The 15,428-nt window shown below is 36.1% G+C and overlaps 2 protein-coding genes across 3 annotated transcripts in view; both read left to right on the top strand.

Moving 5' to 3' along the window:
- The window catches only part of LOC136849921 (uncharacterized), a 21,603-nt gene extending 20,596 nt beyond the window's left edge, over nt 1–1,007 (top strand). For both annotated transcript variants that reach the window (XM_067123439.1, XM_067123438.1), the window contains exon 11: nt 630–1,007. In XM_067123439.1, the coding sequence (XP_066979540.1) occupies nt 630–767 (138 nt within the window). In that variant the 3' untranslated portion in view covers nt 768–1,007. The remainder of the gene's footprint in view (nt 1–629) is intronic.
- Nucleotides 1,008–1,528: 521 nt separating this feature from the next.
- On the top strand, nt 1,529–14,671 carry LOC136849443 (uncharacterized). Its single transcript, XM_067122794.1, has 11 exons — nt 1,529–1,622; nt 3,694–3,835; nt 6,349–6,463; nt 6,793–7,002; nt 7,909–8,107; nt 9,413–9,498; nt 11,010–11,195; nt 12,204–12,372; nt 13,011–13,069; nt 14,034–14,182; nt 14,552–14,671. Exons 2-11 carry the CDS (start codon nt 3,695–3,697, stop codon nt 14,669–14,671), a joined length of 1,434 nt encoding a protein of 477 aa, XP_066978895.1. The 5' UTR covers nt 1,529–1,622; nt 3,694.
- Nucleotides 14,672–15,428: the final 757 nt, after the last annotated feature.

The following is a 15,428-nucleotide window of genomic DNA, read 5'->3' as shown; positions in this document are numbered from 1 at the left end:
GGTTTCTATTCCGTTGCAGGATCCTACAGTATATCATTGTAAATGATGGTGGCCGTGTTTTACATGAAGTCAAGAGATGGCGACGTATGAAGAGTGGGTTGGCGAGAGAGAGAGAGAGAGAGAGAGAGAGAGAGAGAGAGAGACAGAGGCAGTATTTACAAAATGTGTTCAACCAGGTGACAACAACTCACAATGCTCAGTGCTTTCAAGAGGACAATAAAGAGAGAGAGAGAGAGAGAGAGAGAGAGAGAGAGAGAGAGAGAGAGTATTTACAAAATGTGTCACCCAGGTGGTACAAAAATTTAGCAAGAAAAAATATATTATTCCAGGTGACAACAAGTCACAGTGCTCAATGCTTTCAAGAGAGCAGGGAAAGTAAAGAAAATGAGAGAGAGAGAGAGAGAGAGAGAGAGAGAGAGAGAGAGAGAGAGAGAGAGAGAGAGAATAAATTAACTTTTACAAAATGTGTTAGTCCAGGTGACACGAATTCACAATGCTCAGTACTTTCGAGAGAGAGAGAGAGAGAGAGAGAGAGAGAGAGAGAGAGAGAGAGAGAGAGAGAGAGAGAGGGGGTGCTGGGTTGAGGGGCACAAACCCACAGTCCTCTCACATCCAAAATCTATCCGCAGGTTTACGAAGAAGGATTCGGTAAAATGCTGGACTGCGGAAAGGCCGCCTCGTGTCAAAATGGTGATAATGACAGTTGCAACGGCTCCTGCAAGGACTGTCCCACAGACGCTTATGTTGAACACGTCTCTATTAGATAGGAGGTCTCCTGTTGCCCTTCAAGACTAAGTAACTAACTGTCCTACTCAAGGCTCATAGAAGCATCTGTCTAATCACATATACTGATCTACATTCGACTACAGGCTTATATAGTTATCTATGTGTATCTAATCACTTGCCAAAATACACACACAAATTGATCTACAGTCGGCTTTAGGTTAACTTTTGTAATGTTAAATCAGTTTCATTTCATCGTGATGTCATTAAAAGGTATGAATTTCTACCAGACATTTTATTTTTCCCTTTTTTGTCAGGTTAATGAGATGTTTCTCAAAAATGGCATTTTTCATGTTTTGTTATGGGTTTCTTTTGAAAAAGCTAATAGTAAAAATAATGAAAATAAGAATAATATCATTGTTTTTATTATTAACAATAGTAGAATATTTGTAAGTTATCGTTTACAATGCCATATAATAATATATATATATATATATATATATATATATATATATATATATATATATATATATATATATATATATATATATATATATATATATATATATATATATATATATATATATATATATATATATATATATATATATATATATATATATACTCAAAAACAGACAGACAGACAGACTGACAGACAGAACGCAATCCAAAAAGGTATCAACAGATTACCCTACAAACGCCGTGACGTCATCGGGTCGAACATATGGCAATAATCCCTGTCACACCCGAGTTTTTCTTATCCGTCTAATCATTTTTATCTGAATTATCAGCGATTATCTGTATGGTCAAAACTCCGCTGTGTATTGCTGTTCACATAGCCGATGAAGTGTCAGTATTTCAACTTGTTTGTGAGTGTATGGAAGTAACTCCGATATCAGGTATGTTTCTGTGTTATTATTATTATTATTATTATTATTATTATTATTATTATTATTATTATTATTATTATTATTATGGCTAAGAAATTTACAATGTCGTGATAAACTGTTATGTAATAAAAATCCACAATTGTATAAAGAGAAACCCACAAGATTCCTGAGTATAACTTGTTTACTTGTTAATAATTCCATATTATTTTAATCTCGATTACTTTCAGGTCCTAACTGTGACCCTTTTTCAAGAGATGTGAAGGTAGTCAGGCTGGTTCAAGGCCTGACCACCTTCACATCTCTTGAAAAAGGGTCACAGTTAGGACCTGAAAGTACCCGAGATTAAAATAATATGTAAATATTTACAAGTAAACAAATTATACACAGGAATCTTGTGGGTTTCTCTTTCCATCTTCAAAAGAAAACTGAAAGAAGTTTTTGTTTGGTTCATTGTGGATATTATTATTATTATTATTTTTATTATTATTATTATTATTATTATTATTATTATTCATTGTATAGTTCTCTGTGTAATCTGGTTACTCCTTCTTTCAAAGTTCCAGCAATAAAATAATGCTATCTTTCTTCAATTATGATTAAATTACTACTACTACTACTACTACTACTACTACTACTACTACTACTACTACTACTACTACTACTAATAATAATAATAATAATAATAATAATAATAATAATAATAATAATAATAATAATAATAATAATAATAATAATAGTAAGATTCAAATTTCTCGGGAAAATAATATAGCTTATGAGAACTGGGTTAGCCTTAAGCATCCTAACTAGCGTTTGTTCGAATCCCACCATTCCAGGGTAGGGGGTTAGTACCATCAGTTCACCTCATGCGGTGCACTGTAGGCATTACATCAGGTTCTTTGTAGCGTGCCTTCGGCCCCCAGCTGCAACCCCTTTCGTTCCTTTTACTGTACCTCCTTTCACATTCTCTCTTCCACCTTACTTACCTGAACCCTCTCCTAATACTTGGTTTATAGTGCAACTGCGAGGTTTTCCTCTTGTTACGCCTTTCAAACCTTTTACTGTCAATTTCCGTTTCAACACTGAATGACCTCATAGGTCCCAGTCCTTGGCCTCTGGGCTAAATTCTATATTCAATTCAATTCAATAAAACCCACCAATCCAGGGAATGAGAATTTCTCATCATTTCCCTCAAGAATTCCACGATTTTCAGTCAAAGAATTTTAGTGAAAGCAGAAAATATAAGATTATTTCTGTGTTTGACAAGACGAGTCATGAAAAAATGAATGCCTTTTATGTAGATAAAAATTTGGCAATGTTCTGTTTATGTGAACTGACTGTGCTTCAGCAAACCTTCATTATCTCTAGAGCTTTCAAAGCTATGAAGATGTAATTAAAAGGAATTATAAATTTTAATAGTTGCATTAATTCAAATCATTATGGTATATGCAAAGTGTTAGGCTGTTATGATTGTTTTTGAAGGTGTTTGAAGCTTGAACAAGTGAACTAATATTTTAATTGTCATTTTGCAGATTATTCAATCGCATGAAAAACTGTTCTCCATTATTATTCAAGGATAACTTTCCAATGATTTTCACTACACACACACATATATATATACACATAAATACATATATGCGCATTTACATATATCATGGAAAAATTGTACCCTTAGAATAAAGGCTAGTGATTTACGTGCGTATCAACACTGTTAGTGTAACCAGCTGCTGATAAGATTACTCCAAACCCCACATAGTAATTTGTTAATAATAATATGCTAAGTTACCATTTAGCCTTTTGTATAATTTTTTTCGTCCTCTCATTTTTCCCCAGGTTTCAGAAATAACTATCTGTCTAGGGTGTATTTATAATATACATGCATACAAACAAACATACATACACACATATAATATATATGTATATATGTATGCATATGGATACATATATCTATCTATCTATCTATCTATCTATATATCTATATATCTATATCTATATATATATATATATATATATATATATATATATATATATATATATATATATATAAACACACACGTATGCACTAACAGATACTTCTCTGCAGGATGCTGAGAAGGAAGAAAGTGGAGTTGCTGACACTGTTCGTGGGTCTCCAGCTGGTGTCATCCTTTGTTGAGGGGAAGACGGTCAATGGTGATCACGGGTTATCGCGTTTTCGGGACCTTCTGCGGAATGATACCGATCGGGTAAGAGCCTGGGTAGATTTTGTGGGATCCTAAATTTGGGGAGAGAGAGAGAGAGAGAGAGAGAGAGAGAGAGAGAGAGAGAGAGAGACTTTAACAATAGAGAGAGTTTCTGACTTGGAAAGTTTAATAATATACGTTGGAGATAGAGAGAGAGAAAATAGAGAGAGAGAGAGAGAGAGAGAGAGAGAGAGAGAGAGAGCGATTAAAAATATACGTTGGGTTTCTTCATAGAGTTTCTGACTTAGAAAGGAGAGAGAGAGAGAGAGAGAGAGAGAGAGAGAGAGATTAAAGAGTAGAGACGTTGGGTTTCTTCGTAGGGTTTCTTGACATTTTCAGAACTGAGAGAGAGAGAGAGAGAGAGAGAGAGAGAGACGAGAGGTAATTATACGTAGAATTTCTTCACATTTTCAAACTTGGAAGAGAGAGAGAGAGTAGAATTTATTCCCAGATTTGTTAAGGTAATAATGGTAGAATTTATTCCCAGATTTGTTAACTTGGATAATGGATAGAGAGAGAGAGAGAGAGAGAGAGAGAGAGAGAGAGAACTGGAATGATTTTTAACAAATCAGCTTTTGCCGTTTTTCTTTGGAAAAGTTTTAATTGGACAGAACAGAGCCAGTTGCCCAAGCAAATGTATAACGAAGAAAATAAAGCCAAATAAATGTAAGGCATATACAAAGTAAAAATGAAGAATGTTAGAAAAATATATACATTTGATGATGAAAGACAAATGGAAATTTCCTAAAATGTTTAATTTTTAACAATTATATTAATTCTTTTACTTTTCTTGTGCTAGTTACAAAATCAATGTAATGTTTTGAAATTATTTCAGTTTCAGTATGATGTTGAAACATCCGCCTTTATTTAATAATAATATTTCAGTTACTTTCTTTTGCTGAGACTAATAACAAAAATAAAAAAATGCGCCGAAGTTTCTTCGGTGCAATCGAGTTTTCTGTACAGCCGCTACAGCGTATAATCAAGGCCATCGAAAATAGATCTATCTTTCGGTGGTCTCGGTATAATGCTGTATGAGCCGCGGCCCATGAATCTTATATCATTGCCAGAAGTACGATTATGGCTAAATTTAACTTTAAATAAAATAAAAACTACTGAGGCTAGAGGGCTGCAATTTGGTATGTTTAATTGTTGGTGGGTGGATGATCAACATACCAATTTGCAGCCCTCTAGCCTCGGTAGTTTTTAAGATCTGAGGGCGGACAGAATAAAGTGCGGACGGACAGACAAAGCCGGCACAATAGTTTTGCAGAAAACTAAAATATCTAAAATTAATGTCAATTATTTGATCATTGAATATTACAACTTTTCCATGTGTAAAAAAAAAAGTTCTTGATGCTGTAGCTTATAACAGATTGATTGATTGATCAATATCAAATTACCTAGAGTCACTTACTGATATAATTTAAAATTTGATCTGATTTTCGATTCGGAGATCATATGACATTAAGGAGTTTCACTTCCTAACTTACATTTTCAGTTATGCAAATGCATGATTAATATCAAATTACCTGGCATCACGTTTACTGGTATAATATAATAATTCGGATTATATTTCGATTCAGGGGGGATATGACCCCTGATCCCCTTTTCACACCGAGAGCGACCAGAATCGCTGAACAGCAGCGCTAATATGGAATAAATGTGCTTCGCTGTCTAACTTCCAAGTTCCAGAGGTGCTTTATTCCTCACACCGTTGGACTGTGGAATAGTCTCCCTTCTAAAGAAGTCGTGCAATTGGAACTTCAGAAGTTCAAGCGAAGATGCGATGCATTGCTGCCCTAATGCTGTTCTCCTTGAGTTTTAATATATTTTTATCTATTTGTGAATTTATTAATTTATTTTTCTTTTTAATAATTGAGATCTTTCTTTATTTCCCTTTACATTCTCTTGCTTCCTAATGAGCACCATATTCTTTGGAAGCTTGAATTTCAAGTCACTGGCCCCGTTTGGTGGGATTGTTCCATATGAATAGGTTTAATAATAATAATAATAATAATAATAATAATAATAATAATAATAATAATAATAATAATAATTTAATAATAATAATGTTAATATGAATGGCTTGTTCCATATGAATAATAATAATAATAATAATAATAATAATAATAATAATAATAATAATAATAATAATCTTTGGAAGCTTGACTTTCATGTCAGTGGCCCCTTTGGTGGGCTTGTTCCATGTGAATAGGGTTCTTCGTCTGAATAATAATAATAATAATAATAATAATAATAATAATATTCTTTGGAAGCTTGAATTCCAAATAGTGGCCTTTGGTGGGCTAATGCCATATGAATAAGGTTAATCTAAATAATAATAATAATAATAATAATAATAATAATAATAATAATAATATTCTTTGGAAGCTTGAATTCCAAATCAGTGGCCCCTTCTCCTGGGCTTGTTCCATATGAATAGGGTTCTTCATCTTCTGAATAATAATAAGGATGATAATTAAGGAGTTTCACTCTCTAACTTCTATTTTCAGTTCTGCAAATACATCATCTGCCAGGAGAACGAAACTCCAGGGCGGTGTCCGGAAGGCACTTACGTAGACGGAGTTGCGCAGTTTGGGTGCTGCGGCGCATGCGTCATTTTCAAGCGTGCGTTGTAGTGATAGTTCGTAAAACTTAGTTAATATAGAAATTTACTTTCTATGGTGTTTCATGGATCTTTGTTATTTGTTTTGCAAAACTGAGGTTGAATTTAATATCTGTTTTAAAAGTTTGGTTTAGATTTTTCTTGGAAAGAGGATGAAATAGACTTGATATTTTTGTGTATATACATATATACATATACATATATATATATATACACATACATATATATATATGTATGTATATATATATATATATATATATATATATATATATATATATATATATATATATATATATATATATATATATATACAGTATATCCCTCCCCGCAGAGTACGGAGAGGATTGCACTGGAAGCATAGACCCAAAGTATGGAATGGGTTACCACGGCAACGACGAAGAATCTCTTCGAGCTCAGCTAACTGGGTCGGGACAGATATCCGACTCACTCCCACCCAACCAGAATGTCCTGTCTTCCTCCTGGTGCGACTTCGGTCTTCAGTGCAGAATGGGGATCACCCTTAAAACTGTCTGCTTCCCAGGTGAGGCTGTAGAGGTAATTTTAGTTTTCTGTAAAAGAAAACTATTGTGCCGGCCTTGTCTGTCCGTCCACGCTTTTTCTGTCTGCCCTCAGATCTTAAAAGATACTGAAGCTAGAGGGCTGCAAATTGTTATGTTGATCATCCATCCTCCAATCATCAAACATACCAAATTGCAGCCCTCTAGCCTCAGTAGTTTTTATTTTATTTAAGGTTAAAGTTAGCCATAATCGTGCTTCTGGCAACGATATAGGACTATACGCTTTACAGAAAACTTGATTGCGCTGAAGAAACTTTGGCACATTTTCTACTTGTTTAGTCTAGGGTCAGGTGTTTTCCAGGTGAGGTCAGAAACGTGCTGATTAGTCTAAGGTTAGGTGTTTCACAGGTGATGTAAAGAAACTGGTTTCAGTGATGGGTCAGGTGTTTCCCAGATGATATCAGAAAATTAGTAATTAGTCCAAGGTCAGGTATTTCCCAGCTGAGTTGGTAAAGGTAACTATTGGTCTACAGTCAGGTGTTTCCCAGATGATATCAGAAAATTAGTAATTAGTCCAAGGTCAGGTATTTTCCAGTTGAGTTGGTAAAGATAACTATTGGTCTAATGTCAGGTGTTTCCCAGATGTTATCAGAAAATTAGTAATTAGTCCAAGGTCAGGTATTTCCCAGCTGAGTTGGTAAAGATAACTATTGGTCTGCAGTCAGGTGTTTCCCACATGAGGCCAGGAAAGTAGTAATTAATCTGAGCTAGAGCCTTATTAGCACCTGAAGTAGGCTAAGTATCCCAATGCTTGGCTCTGTGAGTTTTGTAAATCTTTAGACCTTGTTATATCCTTCTTAAGTTCTAGGTCAAATAAGCTCAGCAAATCAGTAAGGACTAATGACTAATACCGCTCCTATCCTCAACAGGTGGCGATGACGACAAAGGTTGCAGGTACGTCCAGAAGCAGTACCAGGACTTCCTAGCTGATCCAGAACCCGATCCTGAAGGGAATCCTCAAAGTGAGAAGTTCATTCCTTTCAGAGATGACTACAGATGGTCTCCCACCTGCAGCGAAGATGGGTACTTTGCCGAAAAGCAGTGCAAAGGACCCTCTAATGAGGGCAGGTATGGATTCGATTTTACCTGTCAAATTCAGATAAAGTCAGTTCATCGCCTAGGAGTGCAGTGGTCCCGAAATAAAATAGGTGAAGTGAAATGATGACAAACAGGTGAAGATGACCCCATAGTAGACAGGTAAGTCTTGCTCTTACCTGTTGAAATCAGGCACAATAAACCTGAAATAATGGCTGGGGACTTCTTGATAAGGACAGGTAAGTACACTTCTGCCTCTTGGTCAAGTCTAAGTATAGTAATTACCATAATAGAAAAGACAGATATTCAACAAACCAGCTCTCAGAATACATACCTATTTGCAAAGGATCTCCAATGGAGGTAAGTAAATTTGTAATTTATTAATTTCTTTGCAAGTGTTGACGATAATTAACATAACATAAAACGGGTATCAAGCACGATCAAAATGACGTACTTAACTTTCAATGACCACCTAAAAGATTCATCTTTATCAGTACAGGTAAGGTTTATTGTTGATAATTGTCACAATACGAAAAATTAACAATTATGGCAAAAACTAGGTAACATACCGGGTGACCAAATCATGTCAGATCACAGTCAGAAAATTACCTGTCAATGTACTTCATGTTTGATGCCAAATAATGCATATGAATTTTCGTGTGTAGTATTCAGTTTAATTATAAAGCTAACTGTATTATTATTATTATTATTATTATTATTATTATTATTATTATTATTATTATTATTATTATTATTATTATTATTATTATTCAGAAGGTGAACCCTATTCATATGGAAGAAGCCCACCACAGGGGCCATTGACTTTAAATTCAAGCTTCCAAAGAATATGGCGTTCATTAGAAAGAAGTAAGAGAAGGTAAGAGGAAATACAGGGAGAAGAGATCACCTATTAACAAAGAAAGAAAAAAAATGAACAAATTAACAAATAAATAGAAAAAAATGGGCATCGACATATTAAGTGTCCATGCAGAATGAAAATAAAAATGCGGACCATTTTCCCTTGAGGTCCAACAGGTAAGAGTCTTTTCACGTGATGAAATCTGGATGATCAAGTTTTTCATTTAGTTTACACGGCATTTCATTAAAACTGGAATGGGGTAAAGAGTATTTATATCCCAAAAAAGCCATGTAAAAAGTATTTATAGCAAAAAAGTAGTGTAAAAAGTATCTATAGCATGAGAATCACAAAGTATTACCATTACTTCAGGCAGAATGGGAATTCAAAAATAATTACGTATAGACCATTTCATGATAAATTTTTAAAAAATTCCCGTAAGCCTCAGCAACAAATAATCTCTTTTTCACAATTTCATCAAGGTGCGTTTGCGTGGATCCAGTGGGAAATCGGATATTCGGATCAGCCTTTGACTTCCAAAAGGACCTTTACGAAACCATGAACTGCAGTAAGTAGAGACCTTTTCAGTTTCCTGTAAAAGAACACTATTGTGACGGCTTTGTCTGTCCGTCCGCACTTTGTCTGTCCGTCCTCAGATCTCAAAAATGACTGAGGCTAGAGGGCTGCAAATTGGTATGTTGATCATTCACCCTCCAATCATCAAACATACCAAATTGCAACCCTCTAGCCTCAGTAGTTTTTATTCTATTTAAGGTTAAAGTTATCCATGATCGTGCTTGTGGCAACGATGTAGGATAGGCCACCACCAGGCCATGGTTAAAGTTTAATGGGCAGCGGCTCATACAGAATTATACCGAGACCACAGAAAGATAGATCTATTTTCGGTGGCCTTGATTATACACTGTAAGCGGCTGTACAGAAAACTCGATTGAGCCGAGGAAGCTCCGGCGCATTTTTTACTTTTTCGAGTGGTGGGTATGCAATGAGATCATGAGTTGTATTACTTCTGGGAGGAGAATTTCGCTGGGATGAAAATGTAATCAGCCTTCTTCTAAGTTATCTCAGATGGAATGCGTGGAGAATGAAGACTTCCTTTTGCGCTGGATGTTTAAATAAAATATTATTCTTATATGCTTGATATTCCATTAAAATGAAGTCTGGCTTTGAAGTAGAGTATCTCAGTAAAAAGGGTTTCTTTCATACAGAATGTTCTGATAATAATAACTCTAATTTTACACAAGATGTCACACAAGATATATTTTCCTAATACAAAATATTCCCTTAAGAATATTTCATCTTTTGCACAGAATCTTCCAGGGGAAATATTCTCTTGTATAAGAAATGGTTCAGTGAGAAATATTTCCTCTTTTTGTACAGGTTGTTCCATTAAAATTAGGAGTGTTTGGTACACAATATTTCAATAAGAAATACTTTCTCATTTTGTAATATTTCCGCTGAAACAATGTTCCATGTTTCGTACACAGTAATAGTCCAGTGAAAAAAAAATTACTAATTTTGTATACAGGATATTCCAATAAAAACGAGAATATTCTCTTCTTTCCACAATATTCCAGTAAAAGAATATTCTCTCTGTCTCTCTCTGTCTCTGTCTCTGTCTGTCTGTCTGTCTGTCTGTCTCTCTCTCTCTCTCTCTCTCTCTCTCTCTCTCTCTCTCTCTCTCTCTGAAGAGAATACTCTCTTCTGTCCATAATATTATAGTAAAATGAATAATCTCTCTCTCTCTCTCTCTCTCTCTCTCTCTCTCTCTCTCTCTCTCTCTCTCTCTCTCTCTGAAGAGATTACTCTCTCCTGTCCACAATATTCCAGGAAAAGAAGCTCTCTCTCTCTCTCTCTCTCTCTCTCTCTCTCTCTCTCTCTCTCTCTCTCTCTCTCTCTCTCTCACACACACACACACACACACACACACACACACACACATACAGAATGTTCCAGGAAGAGAATACGTTATTCTGTAAACAGTATTCCAATATAAAGAACATTCTCTCTCTCTCATTTACTCCCTCTCATTATCTCTCTCTCTCTCTCTCTCTCATACAGAATGTTCCAGGAAGGTTTGGGAGAGGTACCAAGCCGGAGAGTCCACGGTGACACTTCACTGTGCGCAGAATGGTAACTATGAGCCCCTACAGTGCGAGGATGGTTGGTGTTATTGCATAGACCCCGTGACTGCCAAAACTTACGGCCCGAATCTACCTGAGTCTGCTCTGAAGCTCTTGCCTTGCTGTGAGTACAGTAGAACTTGGGTCACCTACCCTAAAACAGTTCTATTTGCATTTGAATAATTTACTAACATTTTTAGCTATTCATTTATTTATTTGGTAATTTAAATTTAGATTTTCTAATAACTGATCTCTTCATTCTGTATTTCCTATTACCTTCTTTACTGCTTTCAAACGAACACTGTATTCTTTAGAGGATTGGGTTTCAAGTCAATGGCCCCTTTGGTTGGCTTGTTCCATATGAATAGGGTTCGTCTATGATAATAAATATCTCCTGTAATAATTACAGTTTTATCTGTTTATTTATTAATTTGTTTTTTTTTAATTACAGACCTCTTCTTTCTGTTTCCTATTACCTTCTGTTACTTCTTTCAAATGAACACCAATATTCTTTGGAAGTTTGAATTTCAAGTCAATGGTCCCTTTGGTGGGCTTGTTCCATGTGAACAGGGTTCATGATCTGAATAATAATAATAATAATAATAATAATAATAATAATAATAATAATAATAATAATAATAATAATAATAATAATAATAATAATAATTTAAATTGTATCTAAAGTGAGTATTAGCAGAGGTATATACTCTAGTGGTTAATTGGTTTAGATATAAATGAGGCCTGCATTGCACATCCGTGGGCACTGGTAATAAGGTGTTAAACGAAATGAGAGTCCTGGTGTAGCCTTGTGTAGACCCCAGAACTTGGCCCAACAAACTAAGACAGTGCGTTTTTCAGGTTCCTTCAAGTTCTCTCTCCCCGGCAGTTTCTTTGCGGCGTCCCTTCGGCCGCTAGCTGCAACCCCTTTCATTCCTTTAACCGGACCTCCCTTCAAATTCTCTTTCTTCCATCTTACTGTCCTCAGCCCTCTCCTAACAATTATGTCTTAGTGCAAGGGCGAAGTTTTCCTCCTGTTACACCTTTCAAACCTTTCTACCTCTCAGGTTTCAGCGTTTGGCCTTTGGTCTAAGCTCTAAATTCCATTCCATCTAACTTCGCTCTTGCATTCCAGATGACGCGAAATTGCTGGGTCAGCAGTACCTGAGACGCTGTGAGAGTGAGTTTCACGCCCACGCCCACCTCTCCGATCTGCTGAAGGCCAAGGGCGTTCAGCCGCCCTCCATCAGCCTCTCCTGTGACCCTGATGGATCCTACTCTCCTGTGCAGTATGATGGCCCTGAGTAAGTATAAATCATATCGATCACTTGAGCCTCAGTTCAAGTATGAGTTGATAATGTTAGTAGACTGCCCTGTTTGGGATATGTGTGTTTGGCACCTCCTGTAAGTGGGTAGTGCCGTCAGTGAGCCTCACGCGGTTCACTGTAGGTATTACTTGAGGTCCTTTTGCAGCGTCCCTTCGGCCCCTAGCTGTAACCCTTTTCATTCCTTTTACTGTACCTCTGTTCGTATTATCTTTCTTCCACCTTGCTATCCACCCTCTCCTAACAGATGTTTCACAGTGCAACTGCAAAAGGTTGTCCTATGTTACATCTTCAAACCTTTCTACTCTCAATTTTCCTTTCGGCGCTGCATGACCTCATAGGTCCCAGTGCTTAGCCGTTGCCCTAAATTGTGTTTTCTATCCCATTCCGTTACGGAAACAAAAACACAATGAATTTTTAAGTAAGCTTCCAAGGAATGTAAGTCCCATATTAAAAAAGGAGAAAATAATCAGTAACGAAAAATAGTGAAAAAAAGTAGAGAAATTAAGAAATTGATAAATGAATGGGAATAACATTGCAATAGATTCATGCATAAGTAAACGGTAGTTGTATATAACTGATTTCTATGTCGTTAATGAAAATGATTCGTATTTCAGCGCCAAGTGTTACGACAGATACTACCAGTGGCTCTGGTCTCCTGCTGGCGATGGCTGTCGTAAGTATGGTTCCTTTTCAGTAAGATTATAAGTTCCAGGAATAGAAGCTAATTCACAGACAGTTTTCAGGCAACCCTCAACTCTTCAGTGTACCTCCCACAGGGGGTTTGTGCCATCAGTGCATCTCACGCGGTCCACTGCAGGCATTAATTGAGGATCTTTGCAGCGTTCCTTCGGACCCTTTCTTCAACCGCTTCCATTCCTTTTACTGTACCACCAATCATATTCTCTTTCTTGCTATCCACCCTCTCTTAACAATTGTGCAACTGCAAGGTTTTCCTCCTGTTACACCTTTTAAATCTTTCTACTCTTAATTTCCCTTTCATCGCTGAGTGAACTTATAGGTCCCAGCTCTTGGCCTGTAGTCTAAATTCTACATTCAGTTCAATTCTTCAGTGCACTACTATCCTCAGTGAAGACTCAGTGGAGTCTCGAAGCTACGAATGAGTCACTCGTGGATGGGATAACTCGGGACTCTAGCATTGATTTTCTTTTCCTCAAATCTGTGGTCCTGGTTTATCGAAGTGTTTGTGAATTATTTTTTATTATTCTGACTTTTGGATAGAATGTCCCGGAACTGTTTGTGAATTATGTGATCTATTCCTTGAGCCTCAAATTTACCTATGTGTTCTGTCGAAGCCGCTTGTAAATTAGACTCAGCTACTAAGAATTCATGTGCTCGATTTCTCAAAATCTGAGAATTTTGCTCGCAAGCGTTAATCCGGAGAGAGAGAGAGAGAGAGAGAGAGAGAGAGAGAGAGAGAGAGAGAGAGAGAGAGAGAGAGAGAGAGAGAGGATTGGACTGTCCAGACGTACATGATACCAACATAACCCTCTTCGTAGAGTGAAGTTTGTTATTGTTATAATGATGTCATTTACAACTTTGTTTCTATAGGTGCATTCAGTTTCTATCATTTTATTTTTCCTTTTTTATTCATTCTCATTCGCCTTTTCCCGACACAGAGTGCAGGCGAGACAACATGATGTTCAAGGATCTAGGTATTCAAGTCAACGTGAACTGCGAAGTCAATTCCGGAATGTACGAACAAATACAGACGAGAGGAAACACCGTTTACTGCGCTGACCAAGATGGCGTCCGGACTGGACCACTGGTTAGTGTTGAAGTCGTTCTATCAGATTATTGTATACGTCATTTGTTATAACGTAGCTTTTGACACATTTACGCGTTTTTGATATTGAAAATAACCTTATATATTTGAAAACAAAAACTAAATTGAGGTCAAGATATACAGTGTTGCGTGTTTAGGTAAATAATGCAGTCTCGAAATCATATTTTGTCAAAACCAAACTTCTCCTTTGATTGACACAGTGAACATATACTATAAACATTCCTTTCAAGTGCTAATCTCTCTCTCTCTCTCTCTCTCTCTCTCTCTCTCTCTCTCTCTCTCTCTCTCTCTCTCTCTCTCTCTCTCTCTCCTTCCCGACGCCTAAATCCTTTTTCTCCTCCGCACGCACAGGTATATAAACAATACGAGGCTTACCTTTCGTGCAAAGAAGCACAGATGTGTCAGGCTGGGACGAACAGGAACTGCAGGTTGGCATGTGAACACTGCACAAGGGAATTCTACGATTCTTAAACTCATATATATATATATATATATATATATATATATATATACGATTCTTAAACTCATATATATATATATATATATATATATATATATATATATATATATATATATATATATATTTCTTTTTTACTGTTTGATTATCTCTTTCATTGTAAGATTACAATGAAGTGTCTATATGGTGTAGTAAATACCGATTTTCTTAGGCCCTTACATGATTCAATTCCAGATTCTGGAATGCTCTGCCTACTTCTGTATCTCCTCAGTGATTCAGCTCGACTATTTTAAGAAATAATATAATAATATAATTTCCTGAAATTAATAACAAAGATATGAATGTTACGTCTTATCTCATTAATGCTCTGAAGTCCTTCCAAGGGACAACAGGTGATGAAGCTGGTTATTTGGTTCAGATTAAGATGGCCTTATGCCAGCTCGAGCCTTTGGCCTAAGGAGGCCCTTAAATGTGGCAGATTATTAAGAGGATTTCTTGGAACTGGTATGGACCAGGACCTGAACCAACCAACCGGGCCAGTGAGGTAAAATAGTTTGTATAGTATAAGCCTAATTTTTTTTCTTAAAAATCAAAATTAGCCATTAAAGTTACTTAATCTTTTATAAATTACATAAAAACTAAGATTTTTAATATATATCTAAGATTATAACAGTTCTCTTTCATTATTCTTATTACCCTATGTCCTAATTTTATTCATTTTTTCAAGTAGAGTATAGGGATTATTCTAGTCTGACAACGACGTGAATTGGC

The sequence above is a fragment of the Macrobrachium rosenbergii genome, chromosome 21 (assembly GCF_040412425.1).
Source record: "Macrobrachium rosenbergii isolate ZJJX-2024 chromosome 21, ASM4041242v1, whole genome shotgun sequence".
Taxonomy (NCBI): Eukaryota; Metazoa; Arthropoda; class Malacostraca; order Decapoda; family Palaemonidae; genus Macrobrachium; species Macrobrachium rosenbergii.
Note: the sequence above shows the minus strand (reverse complement) of the source record. Positions and strands in the feature narration are given on the sequence as shown.

Coding starts and splice junctions, on each gene's coding strand:
- LOC136849443 (XM_067122794.1), top strand. CDS start 3,695: ATGCTGAGAAGGAAGAAAGTGGAGTTGCTGACACTGTTCGTGGGTCTC. Junction 6,464..6,792: donor CGCATGCGTCATTTTCAAGC/GTGCGTTGTAGT, acceptor CCCTCCCCGCAG/AGTACGGAGAGGATTGCACT. Junction 14,183..14,551: donor GCGTCCGGACTGGACCACTG/GTTAGTGTTGAA, acceptor CCGCACGCACAG/GTATATAAACAATACGAGGC.